At 44.5% G+C, this 24,460-nt stretch overlaps 2 protein-coding genes across 2 annotated transcripts in view; one reads left to right on the forward strand and one right to left on the reverse strand.

The window, feature by feature from the left end:
- On the forward strand, positions 1-16,301 carry LOC144002518 (uncharacterized). The gene is made up of 4 exons (XM_077497820.1): positions 1-141; positions 737-802; positions 934-989; positions 7,497-16,301. The coding sequence occupies exons 1-4, from the start codon at positions 122-124 to the stop codon at positions 9,449-9,451; spliced, it is 2,097 nt and encodes a 698-aa protein (XP_077353946.1). The 5' UTR covers positions 1-121; the 3' UTR covers positions 9,452-16,301.
- The window catches only part of LOC144002760 (GTPase IMAP family member 8-like), a 14,885-nt gene continuing 6,276 nt past the window's right edge, over positions 15,852-24,460 (reverse strand). Inside the window, exons 3-4 of the mRNA XM_077498251.1 lie at positions 17,795-17,816; positions 15,852-16,651 (exon numbers count right to left, since the gene is read on the reverse strand). Of these exons, the coding sequence (XP_077354377.1) occupies positions 15,852-16,651; positions 17,795-17,816 (822 nt within the window). The remainder of the gene's footprint in view (positions 16,652-17,794; positions 17,817-24,460) is intronic.

Genomic DNA, 24,460 nt, shown 5'->3' on the forward strand with positions numbered 1-24,460 from the left:
TGTTGACGGCTGAAAGGGAAAGACACTGTCCTCATTCTTCACCACCCAAAAAGACGAGTAGGGAAGGATTCACCGCTGCACCTGATCTTAACGGGTTATGGGCCCAGCTACCGAGTGAAAAATGTGGACGCAAGCTAAAACGTAAGTTGGCGAGCACCGGACGAATTTACCGGAAGAAGTTACCGCGAAGAATAGGACGTGGAACTCGTGCTAGGCTAACAGTAAAGTTACGTGTATCAGCTTGGAGAGAAGTGGACGTGTCTAGTTCATCGCAAGAAGTGAAACTTGAGTCGTGGTGTTTAACACCAAGGCTAAATAAGCTAACAGGTTAGCTGAGCAAGCTAACAGGTTAGCTGAGCAAGCTAACAGTTCAACAGGCCTCAAGTGATATCGGCACGCTCAGGAGTTGCAATATTGGCGATCTCGACGTGGGTTAGGGGGTTAGGGGTCTGAAGGGTTAGGGCTACACAGGCTGCAAAAGAACCTTCCCATGATATTTACTGCACAGACCACTATCTAGTAGACTACTCTGTAAAACTTCCAGTATAAAGAAACCCAAAAGACTATTTTTTCCCCCCCACACTGTTTTATTTATCCCACCTACTACTGAAAATTCAAACAATTGCATCTGTATTTTGGATTTCATTGAGCCATTTTCTCAGCATACAGTGTGCTCATAACATGCTGGTCTGTAAACTTTCATGCACAACTGTAGCCAAGTATTTTGTTTCTACAGGAACATCAGACAAAATAGTGTGATGCAGAACCACAGCCCACTTGGTCCCCCACAACATGCAAAGTGGTATGTCATTTATTTCTCTAATTTACTTCTGCGATGAAATGTCTTTCTAGAGAAATTTAAATCACACTCCTTGCTTTTTTTGTGTAAATATTACAGCCTTTTGTTTTTCTCTCATTTCACTTCTTCGGCAGGAACTACTGTACCAACACTGAGCCGATGCAGACAGCATCTAATCATGGTTACAATGGTAAGAGAAGAATAGAATCATACGACATTTGTTTACTTTTCTGATCTGAATTGACTCAATACTGGATTTAGAGCTTGTAAAAGGTACAGGCACATATTTTCCAGTAATATTACAGAGATACTTAACTTATTTAGCCCACTATAGCAATAAAAAGTTACTATTTTGTCTATAATTAATTTGATACTATCCATCCATCCATCGATCCATCCATTGCTCGCTTATCCGAGGTCGGGTCGCGGGGGCAGCAGCTTTAGCAAGGAAGCCCAGACTTTCCTCTCCCCGGCCGAGAGACATAGTCTCTCCAGCGTGTCCTGGGTCGTACCCGAGGCCTCCTGCCGGTGGGACATGCCCGGAACACCTCCCCAGGGAGGCGTCCGGGAGGCATTCGAACCAGATGCCCGATCCACCTCACCTGGCTGAGGTGGCTCATATTAGGTGTCATATTGTTTGAATCAGCCTACAAAATTCCACGCTAAATGACACGTCAACACTGTCACACATGTATGTCTCTGGGCTTTTTGCCGCGATGCTGCGCTCACGTTTGACGTAGCTGATGATGTAGGCTGGAAAGGGGTCTATTGGTCCCTCTCAAATATCACTCAACAAATCAGGATATAGTATAAGAGCGGCACCACCCCTCCAGGAAACCTAAGTGCAATGAATGAGGTGTTGTAATAATGGAGAGACAATATTGAATAAAATTAAGATTTTTTTTTTCAGGGTTCCAAAAAGTCTAAAAAAAATAAAAAAAAGTCTAAAATTCCGAAAGTTAAATTTTAGGCTTAAAATGTCTTTAAAAACACCCATATTTTCATCCTAGGTCTAAAATTTAATTTACCCAAGTCTAAAATTCTTACATCCGTTCCTTACATTCCAAGAAGTGGCTGCTCTGTCGAAAGAAAGAAAAAGAACAAAAAAAATGTGAGTGTTGCGTTGTTTCTGTTATTTGCGTGCTCAAAGTGAAGGAGACATTTGAAGGGGTGCGTTTGCATTGTAGTTCAGGCGGGCGGGAGCTAAGGTACGTTGGGGCGGTGCAAATGAGTTGTTTGGTGAGATGTGACGCGCGGCGGCGGCTTGTTTTGCCGCGAGATACGACACCAGAAGGGGGAGGAATTATCGTTGTTGCTTTCTGCGGACATCCCGAGCTCAACATGTCAAGCTAACACTACCGGGACCAAAACAAACAGACAGGGTGGTGAACGACGAACTTGCGGCACGGGATAGTGTGTGCGCGCGCGTCACAGCGAGTGTCAACATGCAGCTGACAGTAGTTGGCTATCGAGTCCTCTCGGTGCACTTGTATGTCCTGGTGTTGGTACTGCGCGCGACTCAAAACAATAACTAACAATGCATGGATTCAAACTTCACACAGGTCTGTCCCACAGCCAACACACCAGCTAAGATAAAAGCACATCTCTCAATGTACACAACTAGCATGACAAGCAGATAAGAGAACTGAGACGTGCCCGCGATGACGTCATCATACTCAAAATGAACCACAGCAAAAAACAAACAAACAATAAACAAACAAAAACAAAAAACCCCAAAAAACAGCAGTGATTCCGTGGTCATCATCGTGTCTCAGATTTAAAAAAAAAAAAAAAAAAAATCTTTTGGCTGAACGGTAGGTTTATTTCATGTCTCAAATTTTTACGTTTCTGGAATACTTCACACTGTGCACATATTGTGTTTGTCTCTTTTTAAAGGTGAAATATTTATATTTCAAATTATCAGCCTTTTGTTTTATTGATCCTTATTTTGAATATAAAAAAAAAAACAATTATAACTATCAATAACGACTAATAAATATTTAAACTGATACATTTTTCAGTCATATCGCCCAGCCCTTTGTTGCGGTCTATTTAAATAATTGATTCACTATATGAAAATATAGAAGACATTTTTGTTGTTGTTTTTTAACAAGTTTGAAGATACAGTAAAAATTTGTGGTGTTTTAAGATTAACGTCTACAAGCAACAAATGTCACTATAAGTTTGAATATTTAAATGAATCATATGTTTTGATAGCCACTGATGTTGCAGGCAAAACTCGTGTTCCAATCAAATATTTTGCAAATATATCGAGTTGCGTTTGCCTAAGGTCATGCTACACCTCCACAAAAAATGGTGCGACCAAATCCTGTGCTGTGCGAGCAACTAAAAATGTTACTCGCACCAGTGCTAGTAGTGGAAAAGTTAGTGTAGAGAGAGCCCTGCAAGTTGACATGGTTTTGAGACATGGTCCTTCGGTCGGTCGTGAAGTTGGTCTAAATTTTTTGTCATAGTGGTCTAAAAAGGTCGAAAAAAAAAGGTCTAAAATTTCACTGAGTGATTCCTGCTAGTACCCTGTGTTTCTTTTTTGTTTTTTGTTTTTTTTAAATCAACTTCCACATATGACTTTTGATTTGTCATATTTGATACATCTGGTCACAGTGCTTTAACTTTGTACATTTAGAACTGTCAACAGACATATCAAGCATATTAGTATTTTAAAAAATCAGAACATTTTCCACTTTTAATAAGTATAGATGTCTCTCCTTTTTCAATTGGAGCGATCATGTAAGGTACCTGGAAAAGCCATCAGCTGGGTGATATTGCCCTCTAATGGATTTATCCGTGCAACGCATGTGTCAGATCATATACGTCAGGGTTTTAATGAGAAAAAAAAATATACTCATGAAATAGAGGGCTCAAAATGCCTTGTATTAAAATGTTTGGCTTTATAGGGTTAAAAATGGGGGTAAATGTAAACTTATGACAACTAAATGAATTAATATTTAACTAGAACCCAATGAAATGAGATGGAACAGCTGCAAGCATTCAAGGAATAGTCCTCTCTTGTAGTTGTTTTCATGATTTAGAATTTAGAATGTATCAGTTTTTCTATGGAATTTAAAAATATGTAATATTTTAATTTCATTGACTAATTAAGTCAATCTAGAAAATACATGTCAAGTCAACACCTGCAACATTTAAAATACACAGAAGAAAGAATGAGAAGACACAAGGATTTGATTACTCGCGAGGAGAAGCTGACAGAGAGTTGTGCGCAGATCACAAGCTCCCAGCCCCTTCTGACACAACTCCCTACTTCTCCTCTTTTATTTGGGATTCCCTAACAGACACAATAGGCCATACACTTGCCTCTAAGGGAAATAGGAAATAACAGCAATGTGATAAGCAACTCCAGCAGTCGTAAAATACAGAGGACATCCTTTAACCATAAACTTTTACAACCACTATTCCTTGAAGGCTGTCGTTCTTCATTCCCGCATTCCAGGTGTCTTCAGGTTGAATACACATGCAGCAGCTCCAAACTCATAGTGAAATACTGAATACATAGTGAAATACTAACTCTAGGTAATGAAAGAGAAAATATGAAATAACATATACATAATAACCCTAACAATACACCTCACTGAAATAATTACAGTTGGGTTTAGGATAACAGTAAAACACATTTCTTTGGGGAACACATACAGGTACATAAATTACGAGTCGGTTGTACGACGCTCGAAAGGGTCCAGTCTCAGCCAAATATGCCAGGGCAGATTTTTTTTGTCCCAGTCCAGCCCTGGGTGTAACATGATTTTTGTGGATTAGATCACTGTGCAGACAGAGAGTCAGCGCACCACTAGCAAGATAATTCGCCCCTGTATGGTGCTTCGTTGCCATCACCATTAGCCTGTCGCACCCAAGGCTTCTATATAAAACAGGATATATTTGTTCCCCGCATGCTCTTTGTCTCTGAGATCGCTCACACAAGTGGATTTCAGTCAAATACAACAACACATACGTGGTTTCTGATATCTGATTGACCGGCAAATTGTAACTCATTGGCCACAGAACATACTTAATGAGCAGTGTTGCCACAGTTACCTTGAAAAAGTAACTTAGTTACTTTATTGATTACTTGGTTTTAAAAGTAACTAAATTGCGTTACTGATTACTTGATTTTAAAAGTAACTAAGTTAGATTAAAAGTTACTTTTTTAGTTACTTTCAGCAGCTGCCGATAACACCATCTCAACATAAAAATAATGCAGTAGGCACGGAGTTCCAAATACTTTATTGAAAGTGCATTTTTAACATGAAAATAAAGGTTTTTTTATGAAAAATAAAATAGGCAGTCTCTCTTGACTTCTTGTAACGTAAATACTTTTTATAAATCAAAAAATAAAAATCTATCCAGGTTGAAAATGAAAATCCCCTAAATTCCTCTATTGTTTGTTTGTTCCGCTATTCCAGTGTGTACACATGTATCAGTTTAAATATGTATTAGTAGTTATTGACAGTTATAATTGTTTTTTGGTTTGTTTGTTTTTTCTCTTCAAAATAAGGATCAGGAAAACAAAAGGTTGATAATTTAATGTTAAATATAAATATTTAACCTTTAGACAGATACCAACACAATTAAACAGAATATGTGCACATTGTGAAGTATTTCAGAAACATAAATTTAAGACATGAAATAAACATACCGTCCAGCCAAAAGAAATATGAAGCCACCTTATGGAACAATAAATCTATCAAACACATTTTAACCACTTAATATATGCAAAAATATTTCCAAAAGTTCATTTCCCTTTTTAATCAACAATTTTTGTTTTTAAAAATTTTTGTTTTTCTTTTGCCATCACATTCATTTTTGGTTAATGTATGACATCTTTTTTTTGTTTTTTTAATCTGAGACCCGATGATGACCACAGAATCACTACTGTTTATATTTTGTTTTTTGGGCTGTCATTCATTTTGAGTTTGTTGACGTAATCGCGGGCACGTCTCAGTTCTCCTATCTGCTGCTAATGTAGTTGTAGACATTGACAGGGAGCCACAAACTGAGAAATGAGATACTTGCAGTGTGCTTTTAGCATAGCTGGTGTGTTGGCTGTGGGACATACCTGTGTCGTTTGAATCCATGCATTGGATCGTCACGGGAGTTATTCTTTTTGGCTCGCGCGCAGTACCAACGCCGGCCCGGGACATACAAGTGCACCGAGAGGACTCGATAGCCATGGGAAATACCGAGATGTACGGCACCGGCTTCTGCTAACTGTCTCCATTTGTATGTTGTCACTCGTTGCGCGCGCGCGCGCGCGCGCGCCGTGTCGCGAGCACGGAAACACGGAAGTAGCTTGAATGGTGATGCTACTGAAATGTAAACAAAACAAGTAGAGCACGGCGCAGAACTCTTGCTATTGTTATGAAAACCATAAAGCCTCACTCGCAACCGATACCGTCGTTTAGCTCCCCTTGACGAACGATGGTTCGGTCGAATCGTTTTTTTGTTCCACCCCTACTGAAAACGTAACTTGTCTGACGTCACTCCCCCTGGCGAGAGGGCGGAGACGACCTCATCCCATAATGCTTCACGGACCAGTTGAGGATGGAAATAAATTATTTTTTTTACCACTTTTATGGTCCATAATGCACACTTTTTTTGTTGCGTTGTGTGCCTGTTGGTTAATAAAACTAGTAGTAAAAGTATCATCACTTTTGTTTTGAATGTGCAAACCATTCATGACCAGACCATGGCTGAATTCAGTGTGGTGATCAATGACTTCTGCCTCATCTTCGTAGTTAGCAGCAGTTGTTCGTGACTGTTACGACAGTGAGATATTTTGCCTTCTTCATGAAAATGTGGAGTAACGCATTGAATCTCTGGACAGTAACTTTAATCAGACTACTTTGTAGAATAAAGTAACGCGTTAGACTATTAGTTACTTTAGAAAGCAAATTTTTTGAGTAACGCGTTACTAAGTAACGCGTTACCGGCAACACTGTTAATGAGCAGTTAAGGAATGTAGTGTCTTGCAAATATTTATTTGGAAATTATTTATTAGTTGCTTTTTTAAATTAACTAATCACATTTCATATTCATTAACCTTGGTCTTCACAAACATTTACATTCTGTCAAAAGGCAATTTCTTGCTTTTGAAATAATGGTTGGGCGACTTCAACGTGGATGCGCCATTTTTTGGTTTGTTTTTTTCTGTAGCTTGCCATCTAATTCATAGATGAAATGTGTGCAGGCTAGCATCTAAAGCGGGGGTGGCGAAATACGGTCCTCGAGGGCCGCAGTCCTGCAGGTTTTAGATATTTCCCTTCTTCAACACAGCTGATTCATGATCAGCTCATCAGCAAGCTCTGCAGAAGACTGATAACGAACCTGTTAAATGGAATCAGCTGCACTTCGAGTAGGGAAATCTATAAAACCTGCAGGACTCCGGCCCTCGAGAACCGCAGTTTGCCACGCCTGCTCGAAAGCATCTTAGTGGCCTCACACAGTGGGCAATATAATATCTCATACTGGATTTTGTTTTTTCAATATCAAAAATTGTTAGAGGCATTCAGTAATTTCCATAACAAAATACAGACAATCCGTAACATTTGCAAGCTGTGTTATTCTTTCACTCGTGCCCCATTTTATAATCGTAAATCTAAAATACACAACGTCAAAGTCACAACAAAATGACTTTACTAGACCATGTGTGTCTTGTGTCCTGCAGATGTCAGTGAAAATTATCTTCATCATGAGCGGCAGAAGCCAGAGTTTCCTGGTGTAAAAGAGGAGGAGTACTTGCAGCCTCTTCAAGTGAAAGAAGAGGAGCAGCCGCAGCCTTCCAACATAAAAAAGGATGAGCAGCTGTCACCATGCATGAAAGAGGAGGAGGACTTGGAGCCTCTTCAAGTTAAAGAAGAGGAGCAGCTGCAGCCTTTCAACACAAAAAAGGATGAGCAGCTGTCACCATGCATTAAAGAGGAGGAGGATTTCATAGAGTTGCCTGTGACTGGTGTCCATTTGAAGACTGTAGGTCAATATGAAGAAAAGAAATGGGCGGAGCCTCCAAGCAGCAGCTCAAGACAACAAATGACAACAGAAGGTGATGAAGACTACCGTGGAGGATCACAAGCAGACAGCCAGTTAGCTCCAATATCAGATGGTGACGACACGTCACACTCTCCTCCCATGGATGATGAACTGTCTGATGGTGATATGAAATGTCACACTGATAGCAAACGTTTTAAATGTTGTCAATGTAGAAAAACTTTTGGCAGAAAGTATGAACTGACCAGACATGTGAATGTCCACACTGGAGAGAAGCCTTTTGCCTGCTCATTTTGTGGCCAGAGTTTCTCTCAGAAGCGAAACTTAAAACTACACACAAGAACCCACACTGGAGAGAATCCTTTTACATGCTCAGTTTGTGGCCACAGTTTCTCTCATAAGCAAAGCTTAGAACATCACACACTAACCCACACTGGAGAGAAGCCTTTTGCCTGTTCAATTTGTGGCCAGAGTTTTTCTCTGAAGGGAAGGTTAAAACGACACACAAGAACCCACACTGGAGAGAAACCTTTTGCCTGCTCAGTTTGTGGCCAGAGTTTCTCTCAGAAGGAAAACTTAAAACAACACATAAGAAACCACACTGGGGAGAAGCCTTTTGCCTGCTCCGTTTGTGGCCAGAGTTTCTCTCAGAAGGGAAACTTAAAACATCACACAAGAACCCACACTGGAGAGAAGCCTTTTGCCTGCTCAGTTTGTGGCCGAAAATTCTCTTTGAAGAAAAACTTAACTGTTCACACAAGAACCCACACTGGAGAGAAGCCTTTTGCCTGCTCAGTTTGTGGCCAGAGTTTCTCTCAGAAGGAAAACTTAAAACAACACACAAGAACCCACACTGGGGAGAAACCTCTTGCCTGCTCAGTTTGTGGCCAGAGTTTCTCTTACAGGGAAAACTTAAAACGACACAGAAGAAACCACACTGGGGAGAAGCCTTTTACCTGCTCAGTTTGTGGCCAGAGTTTCTCTCACAGGGAAACCTTAAAACATCACACAAGAACCCACACTGGAGAGAAGCCTTTTGCCTGCTCAGTTTGTGGCAGAAAATTCTCTTTGAAGACAAACTTAACTGTTCACGCAAGAACCCACACTGGAGAGAAGCCTTTTGCCTGCTCAGTTTGTGGCCAGAGTTTCTCTCAGAAGAAAAGCTTAATGTATCACAAAAGAACCCACACTGGAGAGAAGCCTTTTGCCTGTTCAATTTGTGGCCAGATTTTTTCTCTGAAGGAAAAGTTAAAACGACACACAAGAACCCACACTGGAGAGAAACCTTTTGCCTGCTCAGTTTGTGGCCAGAGTTTCTCTCGGAAGGAAAACTTAAAACAACACACAAGAACCCACACTGGGGAGAAACCTTTTGCCTGCTCAGTTTGTGGCCAGAGTTTTTCTCGCAGGGAAAACTTAAAACAACACATAAGAAACCACACTGGGGAGAAGCCTTTTGCCTGCTCAGTTTGTGGCAGAAAATTCTCTTTGAAGACAAACTTAACTGTTCACACAAGAACCCACACTGGAGAGAAGCCTTTTGCCTGCTCAGTTTGTGGCCAGAGTTTCTCTCAGAAGAAAAGCTTAATGCATCACATAAGAACCCACACTGGAGAGAAGCCTTTTGCCTGTTAAGTTTGTGGCAAGAGTTTCTCTCAGAAGCGAAGCTTAAAACATCACACAAGAACCCACACTGGAGAGAAGCCGTTTACCTGCTCAATTTGTGGCCGGAGTTTCTCTCTGAAGAAAAGCTTAAAACATCACACAAGAACCCATACTGGTCAGAAAAAAATTGCCTTCTCGGTTGGGGTAACAGTCTTGCAAAGAAGGGACACTGAAAATGACAAACAAGAAGCCACACTGTAGAGAAACTTTTTTTTTTTTTTTTTCCATCCATCCATCCATCCATCATCTTCCGCTTATCCGAGGTCGGGTCGCGGGGGCAGCAGCTTTAGGAGGGAAACCCAGATTTCCCTCTCCCCAGCCACTTCAACCAGCTCCACCGGCGGGATTCCAAGGCGTTCCCAGGCCAGCCGAGAGACATAGTCTCTCCAGCGTGTCCTGGGTCGTCCCCGGGGCCTCCCGCCGGTGGGACATGCCCGGAACACCTCCCCAGGGAGGCGTCCAGGAGGCATCCGAACCAGATGCCCGAGCCACCTCAGCTGTCTCCTCTCAATGCGGAGGAGCAGCGGCTCGACTCTGAGTCCCCCCCGGATGACCGAGCTTCTCACCCTATCTCTAAGGGAGAGCCCGGACACCCCGCGGAGGAAACCCATTTCGGCCGCTTGTATCCGGGATCTTGTTCTTTCGGTCACGACCCACAGCTCGTGAACATAGGTGAGGGTTGGAACGTAGATCGACCGGTAAATCGAGAGCTTTGCCTTTTGGCTCAGCTCTTTCTTCACCACGACGGACCGATACAGAGTCTGCATCACTGCAGACGCTGCACCGATCCGCCTGTCAATCTCTCGCTCCATCCTACCCTCACTCGTGAACAAGACCCCAAGATACTTGAACTCCTCCACTTGGGCCAGGATCTCATCCCCGACCCGGAGAGGACACGCCACCCTTTTCCGACTGAGGACCATGGTCTCGGATTTGGAGGTGCTGATCTTCATCCCAACCGCTTCACACTCGGCTGCGAACCGCTCCAGAGAGAGTTGGAGATCACGGCTGGATGAAGCCAACAGCACCACATCATCTGCAAAGAGCAGAGACGCGATGCTGAGGCCACCAAACCGGACCCCCTCAACGCCTCGGCTGCGTCTAGAAATTCTGTCCATAAAAGTTAGAATCGTTGACAAGGGGCAACCTTAGCGGAGTCCAACCCTCACTGGAAACGAATCCGACTTACTGCCGGCAATGCGGACCAAACTCTGACAACGGTCGTACAGGGACCGAACAGCCCGTATCAGGGGGCCCGGTACCCCGTACTCCCGAACCACCCCCCACAGGACTCCCCGAGGGACACGGTCGAACGCCTTCTCCAAATCCACAAAACACATGTGGACTGGTTGGGCAAACTCCCATGCACCCTCAAGGATCCTGCTGAGGGTGTAGAGCTGGTCCACTGTTCCACGGCCAGGACGAAAACCACACTGCTCCTCCTGGATCCGAGATTCGACTTCCCGACGGACCCTCCTCTCCAGCACCCCTGAATAGACCTTACCAGGGAGGCTGAGGAGTGTGATCCCTCTGTAGTTGGAACACACCCTCCGGTCCCCCTTTAAAAAGGGGGACCACCACCCCAGTCTGCCAATCCAGAGGCACTGTCCCCGATGTCCACGCGATGTTGTAGAGGCGTGTTAACCATGACAGCCCCACAACATCCAGAGTCTTTAGGAACTCCGGGCGGATCTCATCCACCCCCGGGGCCCTGCCACCGAGGAGCTTTCCAACCACCTCAGTGACTTCGACCCCAGAGATAGGAGAGCCCACCTCAGAGACCCCAGACTCTGCTTCCTCAAAGGAAGACGTGTCGGTGGAATGGAGGAGGTCTTCGAAGTATTCTCCCCACCGATTCACGATGTCCCGAGTCGAGGTCAGCAGCACCCCATCGCCACTATACACAGTGTTAATGGAGCACTGCTTTTCTCTCCTGAGACGCCGGATGGTGGACCAGAATTTCCTCGAAGCCGTGCGGAAGTCATTTTCCACGGCCTCACCGAACTCCTCCCATGTCCAAGTTTTTGCCTCAGCAACCGCCGAGGCCGCGTGCCGCTTGGCCAGCCGGTACCTGTCAGCTGCCTCCGGAGTCCCACAGGCCAAAAAGGCCCGATAGGAGTCCTTCTTCAGCTTGATGGCATCCCTTAACGCTGGTGTCCACCAGCGGGTTCGAGGATTGCCGCCGCAACAGGCACCGACCATTAGAGGTGGGAATCTTGGGGCACCTCACGATTCGATTGCGATTACGATTCAGAGGCTACGATTCGATTATAAAACGATTATTGATTCCCCCCCCAGGCAGCAGAAAAAAAACAATGTATTTTGGTGCTTTTAATGTTTCGTACATTAGTTACAAAAATAGTACAAAAGTCCTCTCAGGCCTACATAAACTACTATTTCAGTATCAAGTTAACAGTTCAAAACAGTAAATAAAATACTCAAGTCCTCATTCTGTAACAACAGCTTTTAAGTATATTCAGTCTTCAACAGAATAAAACATAGCATTGAGCAAAAATATATTATTTTTATCCACTCAAAAGTGCATTGAGGTATAAATGAAAGACAATGTGAACTACTACTTCAATACAAATGCCTAAAAAAAAAAAGTGCGCTCCTGCTTTTTAAGTTGTGTAAAGATGAACATGTAAACATTAAAGTTTCTCAGAGGTACAAAGAAAAAAAAAACCCTCAAGTGCTTTTCTGCTTTTTAACTTGTGTAAACATGAACGTGTAAACATTAATGGGATCGTTCGGCTTTTTTAACATGAATCTCAATTTGATCCTCACCTCCCGTGTGTGCGATCAGCACTGACTTCTTTCTGACAGCGTTCGGTGACACGCGTTCTGGTTCGACGTTGGACGAGAAGAAAATAAAAAAGAAATAGTCCAGCAAGCTGGCTGGGGTCTCGGAAATAAAGCGTTTTTCTTCTAAAAACTTTTTGTTTTCAAAAGCGTGATACATTTCCACCACAATACTCTTGTCTGAATAAAGTCAGACGCCATTACCGCCAGCCACTACTTTTCTGTTCGTTCGTTCGTATCACTGCGCGGCGCCCTGTAGAACGCTAACCGACGCACCGCAGCCAGCTAGCTGATACTTCCGCCTCAAGTTGTTTGCCTTTTCGGAGCAGGTCTGATGTCATGAAGAGGTGGGTTGGTCAGCTCAGCCATGCTTGTTGTTGTTTTGAATGTCGAGGCGTGAGTTGTGGATGTGTACTCTCGGTCCGTCCCATTAAGCGTCCCGAAGACCGCGCGCGCTACTGCGTTTCAGTTCCGCGTACTTTTCGCTCGTTTCGCTTCCCTTGGCATATTTATATAATCGGAATTTGGACGTTTGTGAATCGTTCTCGATTGTTCCACGGCCGAATCGTGAATAATCTAAGAATCGGAAATTTTGCACACCTCTACCGACCATCTTACGGCCATAGCTCCGATCAGCCGCCTCAACAATGGAGGCGCGGAACATAGCCCATTCGGACTCAATGTCCCCCGCCTCCCCCGGGACAAGCGAGAAGTTCTGCCGGAGGTGGGCGTTGAAACTCTTTCTGACAGGGGATTCCGCCAGACGTTCCCAGCAAACCCTCACAATACGTTTGGGTCTGCCAGGTCAGACCGCCATCTTCCCCCACCATCGGAGCCAACACACCACCAGGTAGTGATCAGTTGACAGCTCCGCCCCTCTCTTCACCCGAGTGTCCAAAACATGCGGCCGCAAATCCGATGACACAACTACAAAGTCGATCATCGAACTGCGGCCTAGGGTGTCCTGGTGCCAAGTGCACATATGGACACCCTTATGCTTGAACATGGTGTTCGTTATGGACAATCCGTGGCGAGCACAGAAGTCCAATAACAGAACACCGCTCGGGTTCCGATCAGGGGGGCCGTTCCTCCCAATCACGCCCTTCCAGGTCTCACTGTCATTGCCCACGTGAGCGTTGAAGTCCCCCAGCAGGACGAGGGAGTCCCCAGGGGGAGCGCTCTCCAGCACACCCTCCAAGGACTCCAAAAAGGGTGGGTACCCTGAACTGCTGTTTGGTGCATATGCACAAACACCAGTCAGGACCCGTCCCCCCACCCGAAGGCGGAGGGAGGCTACCCTCTCGTCTACCGGGGTGAACCCCAACGTACAGGCGCCAAGCCGGGGGGCAATAAGTATGCCCACACCTGCTCTGCGCCTCTCACCGTGTGCAACTCCAGAGTGGAAGAGAGTCCAACCCCTCTCGAGAGGATTGGTACCAGAGCCCAAGCCGTGTGTGGAGGAGAGTCCGACTATATCTAGTCGGAATTTCTCTGCCTCACACACCAGCTCGGGCTCCTTCCCTGCCAGAGAGGTGACATTCCATGTCCCAAGAGCTAGCTTCTGTAGCCGGGGATCGGACCTCCAAAGCTCCCGCCTTTGGCCACCACCCAGCTCGCTATGCACCCGACCTCTTTGGCCCCTCCTACAGGCGGTGAGCCCATAGGAAGGGGGACCCACGATGCCTTTTCGGGCTATGCCCGTTCGGGCCCCATGGGTGAAGGCCCGGCCACTAGACGCTCGCCTTCGAGCCCCGCCTCCAGGCCTGACTCCAGAGGGGGGCCCCGGTGACCCACGTCCGGGCAAGGGAAACCGTGATCCAATATTTGTAGTCATCATAAGAGGTCATTGAGTCATGTTTTGTCTGGCCCCTCACCTAGGACCTGTTTGCCATGGGTGACCCTGCCAGGGGCATAAAGCCCCAGACAACATAGCTCCTAGGATCATTGGGACACACAAACCCCCCCACCACGATAAGGTAATGACTCACGGGGGTTTTGGTTTTGTTTTGTTTTTTCAAAAAATTTGCTCTGAATGAAAGCTTCAAAAGACAAGAAAACACACTGGTGAGAAACCCTTTTCCTGCTCAGTTTGCGCTCAAAGATTCCCAATTCAGGCCAAAGCTAAGAGGCACTAACATTGCTCTTGCAAGATGAATTCTTGCGATATTTCTGAGTTTACACACTTGTACCGAGCCCGTTGATTTCCACCGATCCAAACCACTGGTGGTTCGGACCAATCATAGAGCGACCTTGTGTTTGGAGCGGGCCATGCAACTTTGACGAAACCAGGAAGCCAGCACCGACTCCGTGTCAAACAAACAAACCTAACATAGAGGAATGGACGCTGTTCTGTTTTGAACAGCGAGAGACTCTTCGTGCGCTTCTAGCTGATGAGATGTTCGTATTGATATTGTGGAGAACTCCCTTGAGTGAAGCGCAAAATCAATCTGGCTATTGCCAGGTTAAAGAGGCACAAGTGTGCTCGTGAAAATAAGAGTGATTAATGAAGTTTCATATGATCTACTTTTGTATGTAGATCAAAATTATCTGATCGTCATAATCTCATGTTTATATGTAAATAAATGCCCATTCATATGCACTGTTCCTTATATGTCTTCATTTTTTTTTTATTACATTTCCCATGTTCAATATTAAGGTTATTACAATGACAATGATTTTACAGTCTAAAATTTTGCGATCTATTTATTTGTTTTTGACTTTTAAGTCTTGTGTGGACGTTTGAACCTTTCATACTAATACATCTTGCGACTGAGGCGGTCAAAAAAAACTTTATTGCTCTCCCATCTACTTACACACCTGTCAACTGATGAGGACTTATTCCTTGTGAACAAATGAATAGATACAATGGTGACTTGTATCTATCTAATTGTATTGTATATGTCTTGCCTTACCCCATTTTTAAATTGAATTTGTATGAGGATCAAAATCATCTGATCTGGTGTGTTTATATGTAAATGCCAATTCATACGCACTGTTCCTTATGTCTTAATTTTTTTTTTAAATTAAAATTTCCATGTTCAATATTAAGGTAATTACAATGACAATGATTTTACAGTTGTTATCTATTTATTTGTATTTGACTTTTAAGTCAACACCGCAGCGAATGAAAAACAATGATTTTACAGTCTACATTTTTGTGATCTATTTATTTGTATTTGACTTTTAAGTCAACACCACAGCGAATGGAAAAAAAAGAAAAAAAGTGCAACCGCAGTGATGTCGACGGATTGGTGGATGGAGACTATACTGACCTGTTCTTCTGAGCAACCACAAAATGAAAACCACACCAAAGTAAAAAAGACAGAAACATGCTAGAAGACTTTTTATTACAATGAACAAATGAGTCTTGCAATGTCTTGACTTGTCAAATTGAAATACCGGTAACTCAATTTTTCATTCGTCGAAAATCAATATGCTACATCATGTAAACTATATGACAAACCATAATTGGTTTACGTCAATGTTTGATTAGTATGGTGGTATTTGTTAGTATACATTTTTATGATTCATCTTGTTAATTAAACATACTGTATTTTGATCATATTGCTCAACATGCTTGTAATGAAGACGGGCTCCTAACTGGGCGTTTGCCCTTGAAGGATGGTTGCGCACATAAGGTTACATTTCGTAGCAAGACAAACATGTGTTGCATTTCGTTGATTCTCTGCAACAGTTGCCCCATGAAAGCGAAGTTGTAAGGTTGCCCGTCTGCAACATCTCTGTCGAGGTTCAGCTTCATGATTGTCTCTTCTGCCTCCTCAAACATCTCTTCCGTAAAGTGTTGGCCCCCGTTTGCTGCCACCATGTCATCGATCTTCTTCATCAGCTGCACCACCTGAGCTTTGTTCTGCTTTTCCTTATTGTTGAAGACATGGTAGCGGCCACCGCATCTGAGGATAAGCTTTCGGAGTTTTGGATGGGCATTTGTTACATATTCCTGTATGTTTCTTCCTTTAAGCTCGTCTCCACGTGTGAATAAAACGATCGTGTAGAGTGATGCCTCAGGACCAAATAATTTCTCCAAAGCTTCCACGCTATTTTCTTCTTCATCTGTAAACCTTCCTAACTGCAAGACCAACAGGAAGGCGTGGGGGCCGGGAGATGTCATCTGGATGCATTTGGCAATTTCTCTTTTGACATCTTCAGGATCTTTAGACGTGTCCATAATCCCGGGGGTATCCACGATATGAATCTTTCGCTGACACTTGACCCGCTCAATCTCACAGTGTTCCGTTATAGACTGTGCTGCCGCGTAAGAGTGGAAGACTTTTCTACCTACGATCGTGTTCCCGACCGCACTCTTTCCGACTCCAGTTCGCCCAATCATCACGATCCTCAGGGGACCACCTGCTGACATAAATATACTCAGTTAAATTGTGAGAAATAACAAAACATGCAGAAAGTCGAGAAAAATGGTCAACTTCACCATCAGGGATTGAGTAGTGTCCTCCCATCTTCATCTGATGCTCTGACAGAGAAGCTGGCTTTTATATTCAGTCTACTTCAGTCTTTAAAGCGACTTGCTAAACTGGCTCTTCCTGATCACCGTCAAAATTATATTCCTCTGATATCACCCCTCAAATTACAGTAATCACACGTTTCTTTTGTTTGCATCGTTCTTCAGCATTCCACACCCTGTGGCCTATATCAACCTGCTCCCGTCTTTAATTAAAGCAACTTGTTGAACTGGCTCTTCAAAATGACAGTATATCACTCTTCACCTCTCAAATAACAGCAATGGCACATGTTTGTAGTGTCTGCAATAGACCTAAAAATATATATATATATATTAGGGGTGTGAATTGCCTAGTACCTGACGATTCGATTCGTATCACGATTCACAGGTCACGATTCGATTCGATACCGATTAATCCCGATAAGAATTTATAAGTCGATTGTTGCGATTTTTTTTCATTCAAATTTAGAAAATACTAATCAGTAAGCTTGTAGAGTGTAAGATTTCTATGAAAATGTATTATTTATTTATCTGAAATTTCAGTCTTATAGAGGTTGTAATCTGTTTCATGTTTGAACAGCATTAAAATAAAATATTAAGGCTTAATGTTCCGTTCATATAACATTCTTCCATGCTCAAGGTGTGAATCCTAACCCGAAGTCAGACGTTTTGTTGAATATTTTTTCCATTAAAAACGGAAGTTTAAAAATCGATTCACACACACACACACAAAAAAGGCAATGATGATAAGAAGTTGAATCGGTAAGACTACCGAATGAACAATTCTGAGCTCTTTAAAAAAAAAAAAACAAAAAAAACAAAACAAAACAAAAAAAATTGATTTTTTTTTTTTATTGAATCGATTCGAGAATCGCGCGATGTAGTATCGCGATATATCGCCGAATCGATTTTTTTTTTTTTTTTTTACACCCCTAATATATATGGAAGGTTATAGGTACTCAGTGTGTGTCTGGTCTTGTTTTGTTACATGGTGGGGCCAACTTTCCGGGATTTCACTGATTTGTGGGGCCCACCCGTCCTTGTGGGGTCATTTTGCTGGGCCCCACAAGTTTAGACCTCTTTTTGAGGGTAAAGACTTGGTTTTACAGTTTAGGTTTCAATTGGGTTATATTTGAGGTTAGGGTAATGAATGGGGGTAGGCAATCATTTTTGATGGTTGGGGTTAGGGGAAGGAGCTAGGAAATGCATTATGATTGGGGCCCCTCCTGTTCTCATTATATTTACTGCCCTTGGGCTCAATCCTTAGAAAACGTGGAATTTCTTTTCATTGCTATGCAGTCAGATCTATGTCCCACTTAGTAAAAAGGACGCTTTCTCAATGAGGCCTCTTTTGTAAATCAAAGCCTGGATGGCTTTAAATTTCTTGAACGTCAATGAGAAGAAAGCAGAAGTTATGGTCTTTGGTCCCAGCGGCTCTTCTCATCCTGCCGACTTGGGTCCTCTGGCACACTATCTCAAGCCAACAGCCTCAAACCTGGGTGTCAAGATGGACAGTGACTTTAGACTGGACCGGCAAATTGCCGCTGCTGTCAAATCCAGCTTTTTTCAACTTAGACAGCTGGCTAAGGTAAAAAATCTCCTATCTCAGCAGCACTTAGAAATGGTAATCCATGCTTTTGTTACATCTCGGCTGGATTATTGTAATGCACTTTATTTTGGGATCAGCCAGTCCTCCCTGCAGCGTCTCCAGCTTGTCCAAAATGCTGCTGCTCGTCTCCTTACTGGTGCCTGTAAGAGGGAACACATAACCCCTATCCTGGCTTCTCTTCACTGGCTTCCCGTGGAATTTAGAATCCACTTTAAGATTCTTCTATTTGCTTTCAAATCTCTAAATGGTCTTGCCCCACCTTATCTCGTTGAGCTCTTGCACCCCTACACACCTGCCCGGTGCCTCAGGTCAGCAGACCAGACTCAATTGGAGGTACCGAAGGCTAAGCGGAGGCTTAGAGGAAATCGAGCCTTTGCTGTTGCCGGTCCCTCCCTTTGGAACGACCTTCCACTAAATATTAGGCAACCCCCCTCTTTAACCTCTTTTAAAATGCGTCTTAAAACACATCTGTAGTCTTTGGCTTTTGGCTCACCATGAGACTTGTTCTTGGTGTTTTGTGGTGTGTATGAATTTGATGTTTAGTCTCCTTATTTATGCAATTTATTTATTTATTTATTCACTAAATGTATTTGCTTGTAAAAAAACAAACAAACTTGTATACGCACTTCAAAATGTTTTCTTTGTTCTTGTTTTGTTATCTTATTCTTTACTGCACAACCGATATTTATGTTTATGTACAGCACTTTGTATACAGCAATGCCTGTTCTTAAAGCGCTTTATAAATAAAGTTGAGTTGAGTTGTTTTGTTTTATTCATTTTTTTCCCCTTTCGGACACAATTATTACAGGTTACATCGATCACATCAAATCATTTGCAACATTGACATCCGAAAGAAGGGCTGACGGGTAGAAGCTGCTGACTTATTAGTAACCCGTCCCCATCGATTCTTATTTTTCGCATCAGTCATATACATTGTTTATGATAGTCACTGTTTCATATCCATTCATAACCATCAATCCCAGACTAATGTCAGCGCGCTCTTCGCTCAGTTTATCTTGAATGTCCATGGATCAGCTTGTTAACATGTTAACATGGCTAGAAGCTCCAACATAAACGAAAAACAAACAAACAAAAACGAAAAAAACTATTGTATAGTGTTCACTCGCTATCATGTGGTTCACTTTTCACGGTCTCGCTGTATTGCAGATTTTTTTTTAGTGAAATTCTGCATTTTATTATTTTTTTTACAGTAATGTACCCTCCATCCATCCATTTTCTTAACCGTTTGCTCCTCACAAGGGTCGCGGGGGTGCTGGAGCCTATCACAGCTGGCTTCGGGAAGTAGGCGCGGGGTACACCCTGAACTAAGTAATGTACCTATTATATAAAATTTATGCATTTTTGAACATTTAAAATGTTTAAACAAGAGATAAATGTGAGAAAAAGTAAATGCTTATAAACGGCGTTTTAGAGTTTTAAGGTTTAGAGCCTTAAAACATTTATAGTAAATGTAAAACATAAAGCTAGCTGCTTCGCAGATTTCATTTATTGCGGGTATTTTTTTTAACCTAACCCCAGCGGAAAACGAGGCAACACTGTATTTCTATCAGTTCCGCACAACAGCTTGTGATGTAAGTTTGAAATGTAATTTTATTGTTCTGAGTTGTTTAGTTTTATCAGTTGAAGCACTCATATGTGGAGTTTGGATATGTGATTGCTGGGGTTTTCCACGGGTTTCCCCTCACAGTCCAAAAACATGTATGGCAGGTTAAATGAAGACTATTCTGAGTCTAAGGTGTGGCATTGAGAACTTTATTTTCACAGTGCATATACATCATCTACATCCTGAGTTATTAATTTTTAATTTTGTGGTTAGCTTGAGGAATTTACACGTTCCCCTTGTGATTGCCTGGGTTTCCCTCAGGTCCGCTTTCTTCACAGTCCAAAGACATGTACAACAGGTTAACTTAAGACTAAATGGTCGTCAAGGACCACTGTCATGCATGTATCAAAATGTCCCCCCCCCTCCCAACACACCTGATTCATTTGATCAGCTCATTAGCAAGCTCTGCAGAAGCCTGATAACAATCCTGATCATAGGAATCAGGTGCGTTGGAGGAGGGAAATGTCTAAAAAAAAAAAATGCAGGACTCCGCCCCTCAAGGACCAAATTTGAACACCCCTGGTCTGCAGTGACATTGTGGGCTCTATTTTAGGTTATCTTCAGGTCCTGATGTTCTCTACACGTTTTGTCCAATTTGGCAGACCGGTCTAGGCAGATCGGTGCAGGTTAGACAGCTGAACATATTTCATTTATAATGTGAACAATGGATATTATTCCTCTGAATCATTGTCGAAATCATTTCATTGAACGCATTCTTATTATTATCATCACCGTTTTTTTTATTTTTATTTTTTAACTCAAACCACAAGGCAGAAAATAATTGTGGCGTGGGTGCAGTCTCCACGTATTTCCGCCGTGTCAAACTCATCCTTGAATTGGGGAGTTTGCAATTAAAAAAATTAAAAAAAAACATTTATATGTTATAGGTCTTCCCCAGACTGTGGGATAAGATGCGCTCTCTCAATATTTTATTTTTATTTATTTACCGGTAAAAAAATAAAATAATAATAATAATAATAAAAAGAAAGTTAAAGTTGTAGTCTTGTGTAATTTAATTACCCTTCAAATGTGTTCACTTCTTGCATACATATGATGTTGGTTTACAAAGTTATTTTTGTTTTCAAAGAAAATAGACATTTCTTTTTTTTTTTTTTTTTTTTTTTTTTTTTTTTTTTTTTTTTTTTTCCTTTTTTTTTTTGAAGAGCTCAGAATTGTTCATTCGGTAGTCTTACCGATTCAACGTCTTGTCATCATTGCTCTTTTCCTTTTTTTTTTTTTTTTTTTTTTTTTTTTTTTTTTTTTGTGTGTGTGTGTATGTGTGCGTGCGTTTGCGTGCGTGCGTTTGCGTGCGTGCGTGCGTTTGCGTGTGTGCGTTTGCGTGCGTTTGCGTGCGTGCGTGTGCGTGCGTGCAAATACGTATAAATTTATACTCATTCATTCACCTAAAACCTTATAAATATCCCATTACCCTTCGCCTTAACCAGGTACTTCAGAATCTTGCCAGAGTCGTGAGATTTAAATGGTCAGGAGACCAGAGAAAAGGTCAGAAAAAAAAGAAATAAAGAGAAAAGAAAGGTAAATCAAAGTGACATCCAGCACCGACCAAACACTTCCTGCCTTCCCCATGATTACAAAATCAAAGTCTTACGCCAACCCCGGAAGCCTCTAAATTCCAGCAAATTTAGCGAGATCTCAAGAGCCCAGAGGAAAAACTAAAGAGAGGAAGGAGGGAAGGATCGATAAGGCAGAGTGAGATCAATAGAAGCCAGTACATCCAATCCATCAAAGTGAAGTCCAGCACCAACAAGACCCCTCCTGCGTGGTTACAAAACCGGAGTCTTATGCCAACCCCAGAAACCTCATACTTCTAATAAATTAAGATCTCAAGTGACCAGAGGAAAAACTAAAGAGAGGAAGGAGGGAAGGATAGATAAAGAAAAGTGAGAACCACAGACACCAGCACCAACTGATTCAAGGGGCTGTGGGAGGGAGAGGGTACTTCTGTTGAGTTTCAGTAGATGCTGGTGCGACGGATCTGGCATGCATAAGGACCACCACCAAAGAGAGAAGCCGTCAACCGCGGTCCAGCAAAGCGAGCACCCCCCCCCGGAATCCCCAGGCCGCGGCAGCACCAAGGCCACCCCCAAGCCACCCGAGCGGACACCGGTCAGCGAGCCGACCCAGACACCCGGAACACCCCCGCCCCAGCCCCGGCCCACACCCCCGAGCCCAAGGCCGCAGAACGAGGCCCAGCGGGCCCCCACAGCGCCCCACCGGTCCCCAGCCCCCATCCCCCCACGACCCCCCCGCACCCCACCCAAACCCGCCATCCACCACGACCCAGGCCCCACCACCCCCGACCCCCAAACCCCCGAACACACCCCGACCCCCAGCACCCAACCCCCCACCCACCCATACCTCCACCCCCCCCCCAAACAAGCCGCCCCCCCCCCGACGGCCGCCACCCCCCCCCCCGCGAACCCGGCCCCCCGCGAGAACCCCCCACCCCCCCCCCGGAAACCGGCACCGGGCAGCAGCGCAGAGAGGGAAGATGTGCCCACCCCACCTCCAGCCGCGCGAGATTTGCACCGCGGCGGGAGGGGGGAAGCAGAGGAGGAAGCACCAGGGGAGAAGGCGGGACACCAGAACACCGAGCCCGGTGGGGAGAGGCCCCGGTCGTCACGCCAGAGTACAAGTGACACCTAACCCTGTTACTGAGTCCGCCAGCTCGCCGACTGGCGAGCTCTACCCTTACACCGTGAATGTGGCCCCACCCAGTGTATATACAAGTGTGTGCGTGTGGTGCATTAAAATTGGGAGCAGGTGAGTCGGAGCAGAGGGAAAAAATTTCCCCTACTCCGACACACCCGTATCCCCCCCCAAAAAATGAATATGTATATGTGTGGTGCATTAAAAAAGGGAATGGAGGGACAAAGTGGTGGGGCAGGGACACAAATGGGGGGGACCACAGCGCTGCCAGGCACTGCAGTCCATCCCCTCTGATGGCTCCCCGCCCCAACTCACCCCTCCCCTTGGACGTGAGGTGCATTAAAATTGGAGGGGAGTTGAAGGGTGAAGACGGTGTTTCCACCCTTCCCCACCCCACCAAGAAATGTGTTGTGTGCCCTATGTGTATATTTACAAAGTGTATAGTGCAAGCTAGTGAAGTGAGTAAGAGGAGCGACCAGCGGGGCCTCACCCAACCCGGCGGGTGTAGGTGGCACGCCCGCCCCCCAGCACCCCCACCCCCTGCCGCCCCCCACCTCATCCACCCGGCACCACAATGGGCGGGCAGCCAGCGCAGCAGGGCTACCGGACAGCCCACCAGCCACCGGGGCCCGCCCGGGGCACCAGGAGTTATACCGGAGCGGGGCAGGCCCCAAACCCTCGCCCGGCCCCCGGAGCCCGACGCCCGGGCCGGGGAGGGAGCCCCAGGCCCAGGGAGAGGGAGGGGGAGGGGCCGCAGGGCAGACAGGGAAGGGGGGGGGGGGGGCGGGGGAAGCGGGGAGAAGACGACAAGAAGGCGAAAGGGCGGCTGCAGGGCAGGAGGCGGGGGGGGAGAGGAGGAGGGAGGGCGACAAGGGAAAAGGGACCGGGAGGCAGAGGAGGATGGGCGGGAGGAGGCGAGGAGGGAGAGGCGACGGGGGGGAGGAAGGGGGAGGGGAGAGGGAACCACGGGGCACACCGGAGGCCCACCCACCCCGAACCGCGCCGCCGGGCACGGAGCAGCGGACCGCGCCGGGACGGCACCGCCCCGGGCACCAGGGGAAGCACCCCAACACCGCACCCCACAGGGGGCCCAGGGAGCGGCCAAGACGCAACCGCCACCGAGCAGACAACGGGGGGGGGGGGCAGAACCACCCCCGCCCGACCACAGGGGACGGCGTCAAGAAAATTGACTAATTAGCATGCAGTAACACCAAGTGTTGATGCTTAGTGCCCACTAGAAATAGATCTTAAGGAGTTATTGAGTATAGTGTCGTATAGTGTGGTATGCTCGAGCCCACTAGCAGCAACTAGGTTCCTGACTATATAAAAATAAAAACAATCAGATACAAAATACCAAATACAGGAGCAGCGAAAACAGAAGTTGTAACGATGTGGTGGCTCTCGTTAACAGGCAGAATCTTGGCAGGATTAAGTTGCCAAATTGAGATTAAAATATTCTATGTACATAGACCATATTTGTTTAAATCTTGATACTTGATTTTTATTTAAGGCAGAGATTTTTTCCATTGAGATATAATTTATTAGTAAGTTTAACCAGTGGTCGATATTTAGAGATTGTTTATTTTTCCAATTGACAAGGATTATTTTTTTAGCAATAGTAAGGGCTATAAATATAGATTGAGATTGTTTACATGGTCGCTCAGTTATTGTTAAGTCACCTAGTAAACACAGTCTTGGAGATAAAGGAAGCCTACAGTTTAATATATCAGCGAGCTTTTCCAAGATTTTAGTCCAGAAATGCAGCACTGGAGTACATGACCATAAAGCATGAAGATA

The sequence above is a fragment of the Festucalex cinctus genome, chromosome 15 (assembly GCF_051991245.1).
Source record: "Festucalex cinctus isolate MCC-2025b chromosome 15, RoL_Fcin_1.0, whole genome shotgun sequence".
Taxonomy (NCBI): Eukaryota; Metazoa; Chordata; class Actinopteri; order Syngnathiformes; family Syngnathidae; genus Festucalex; species Festucalex cinctus.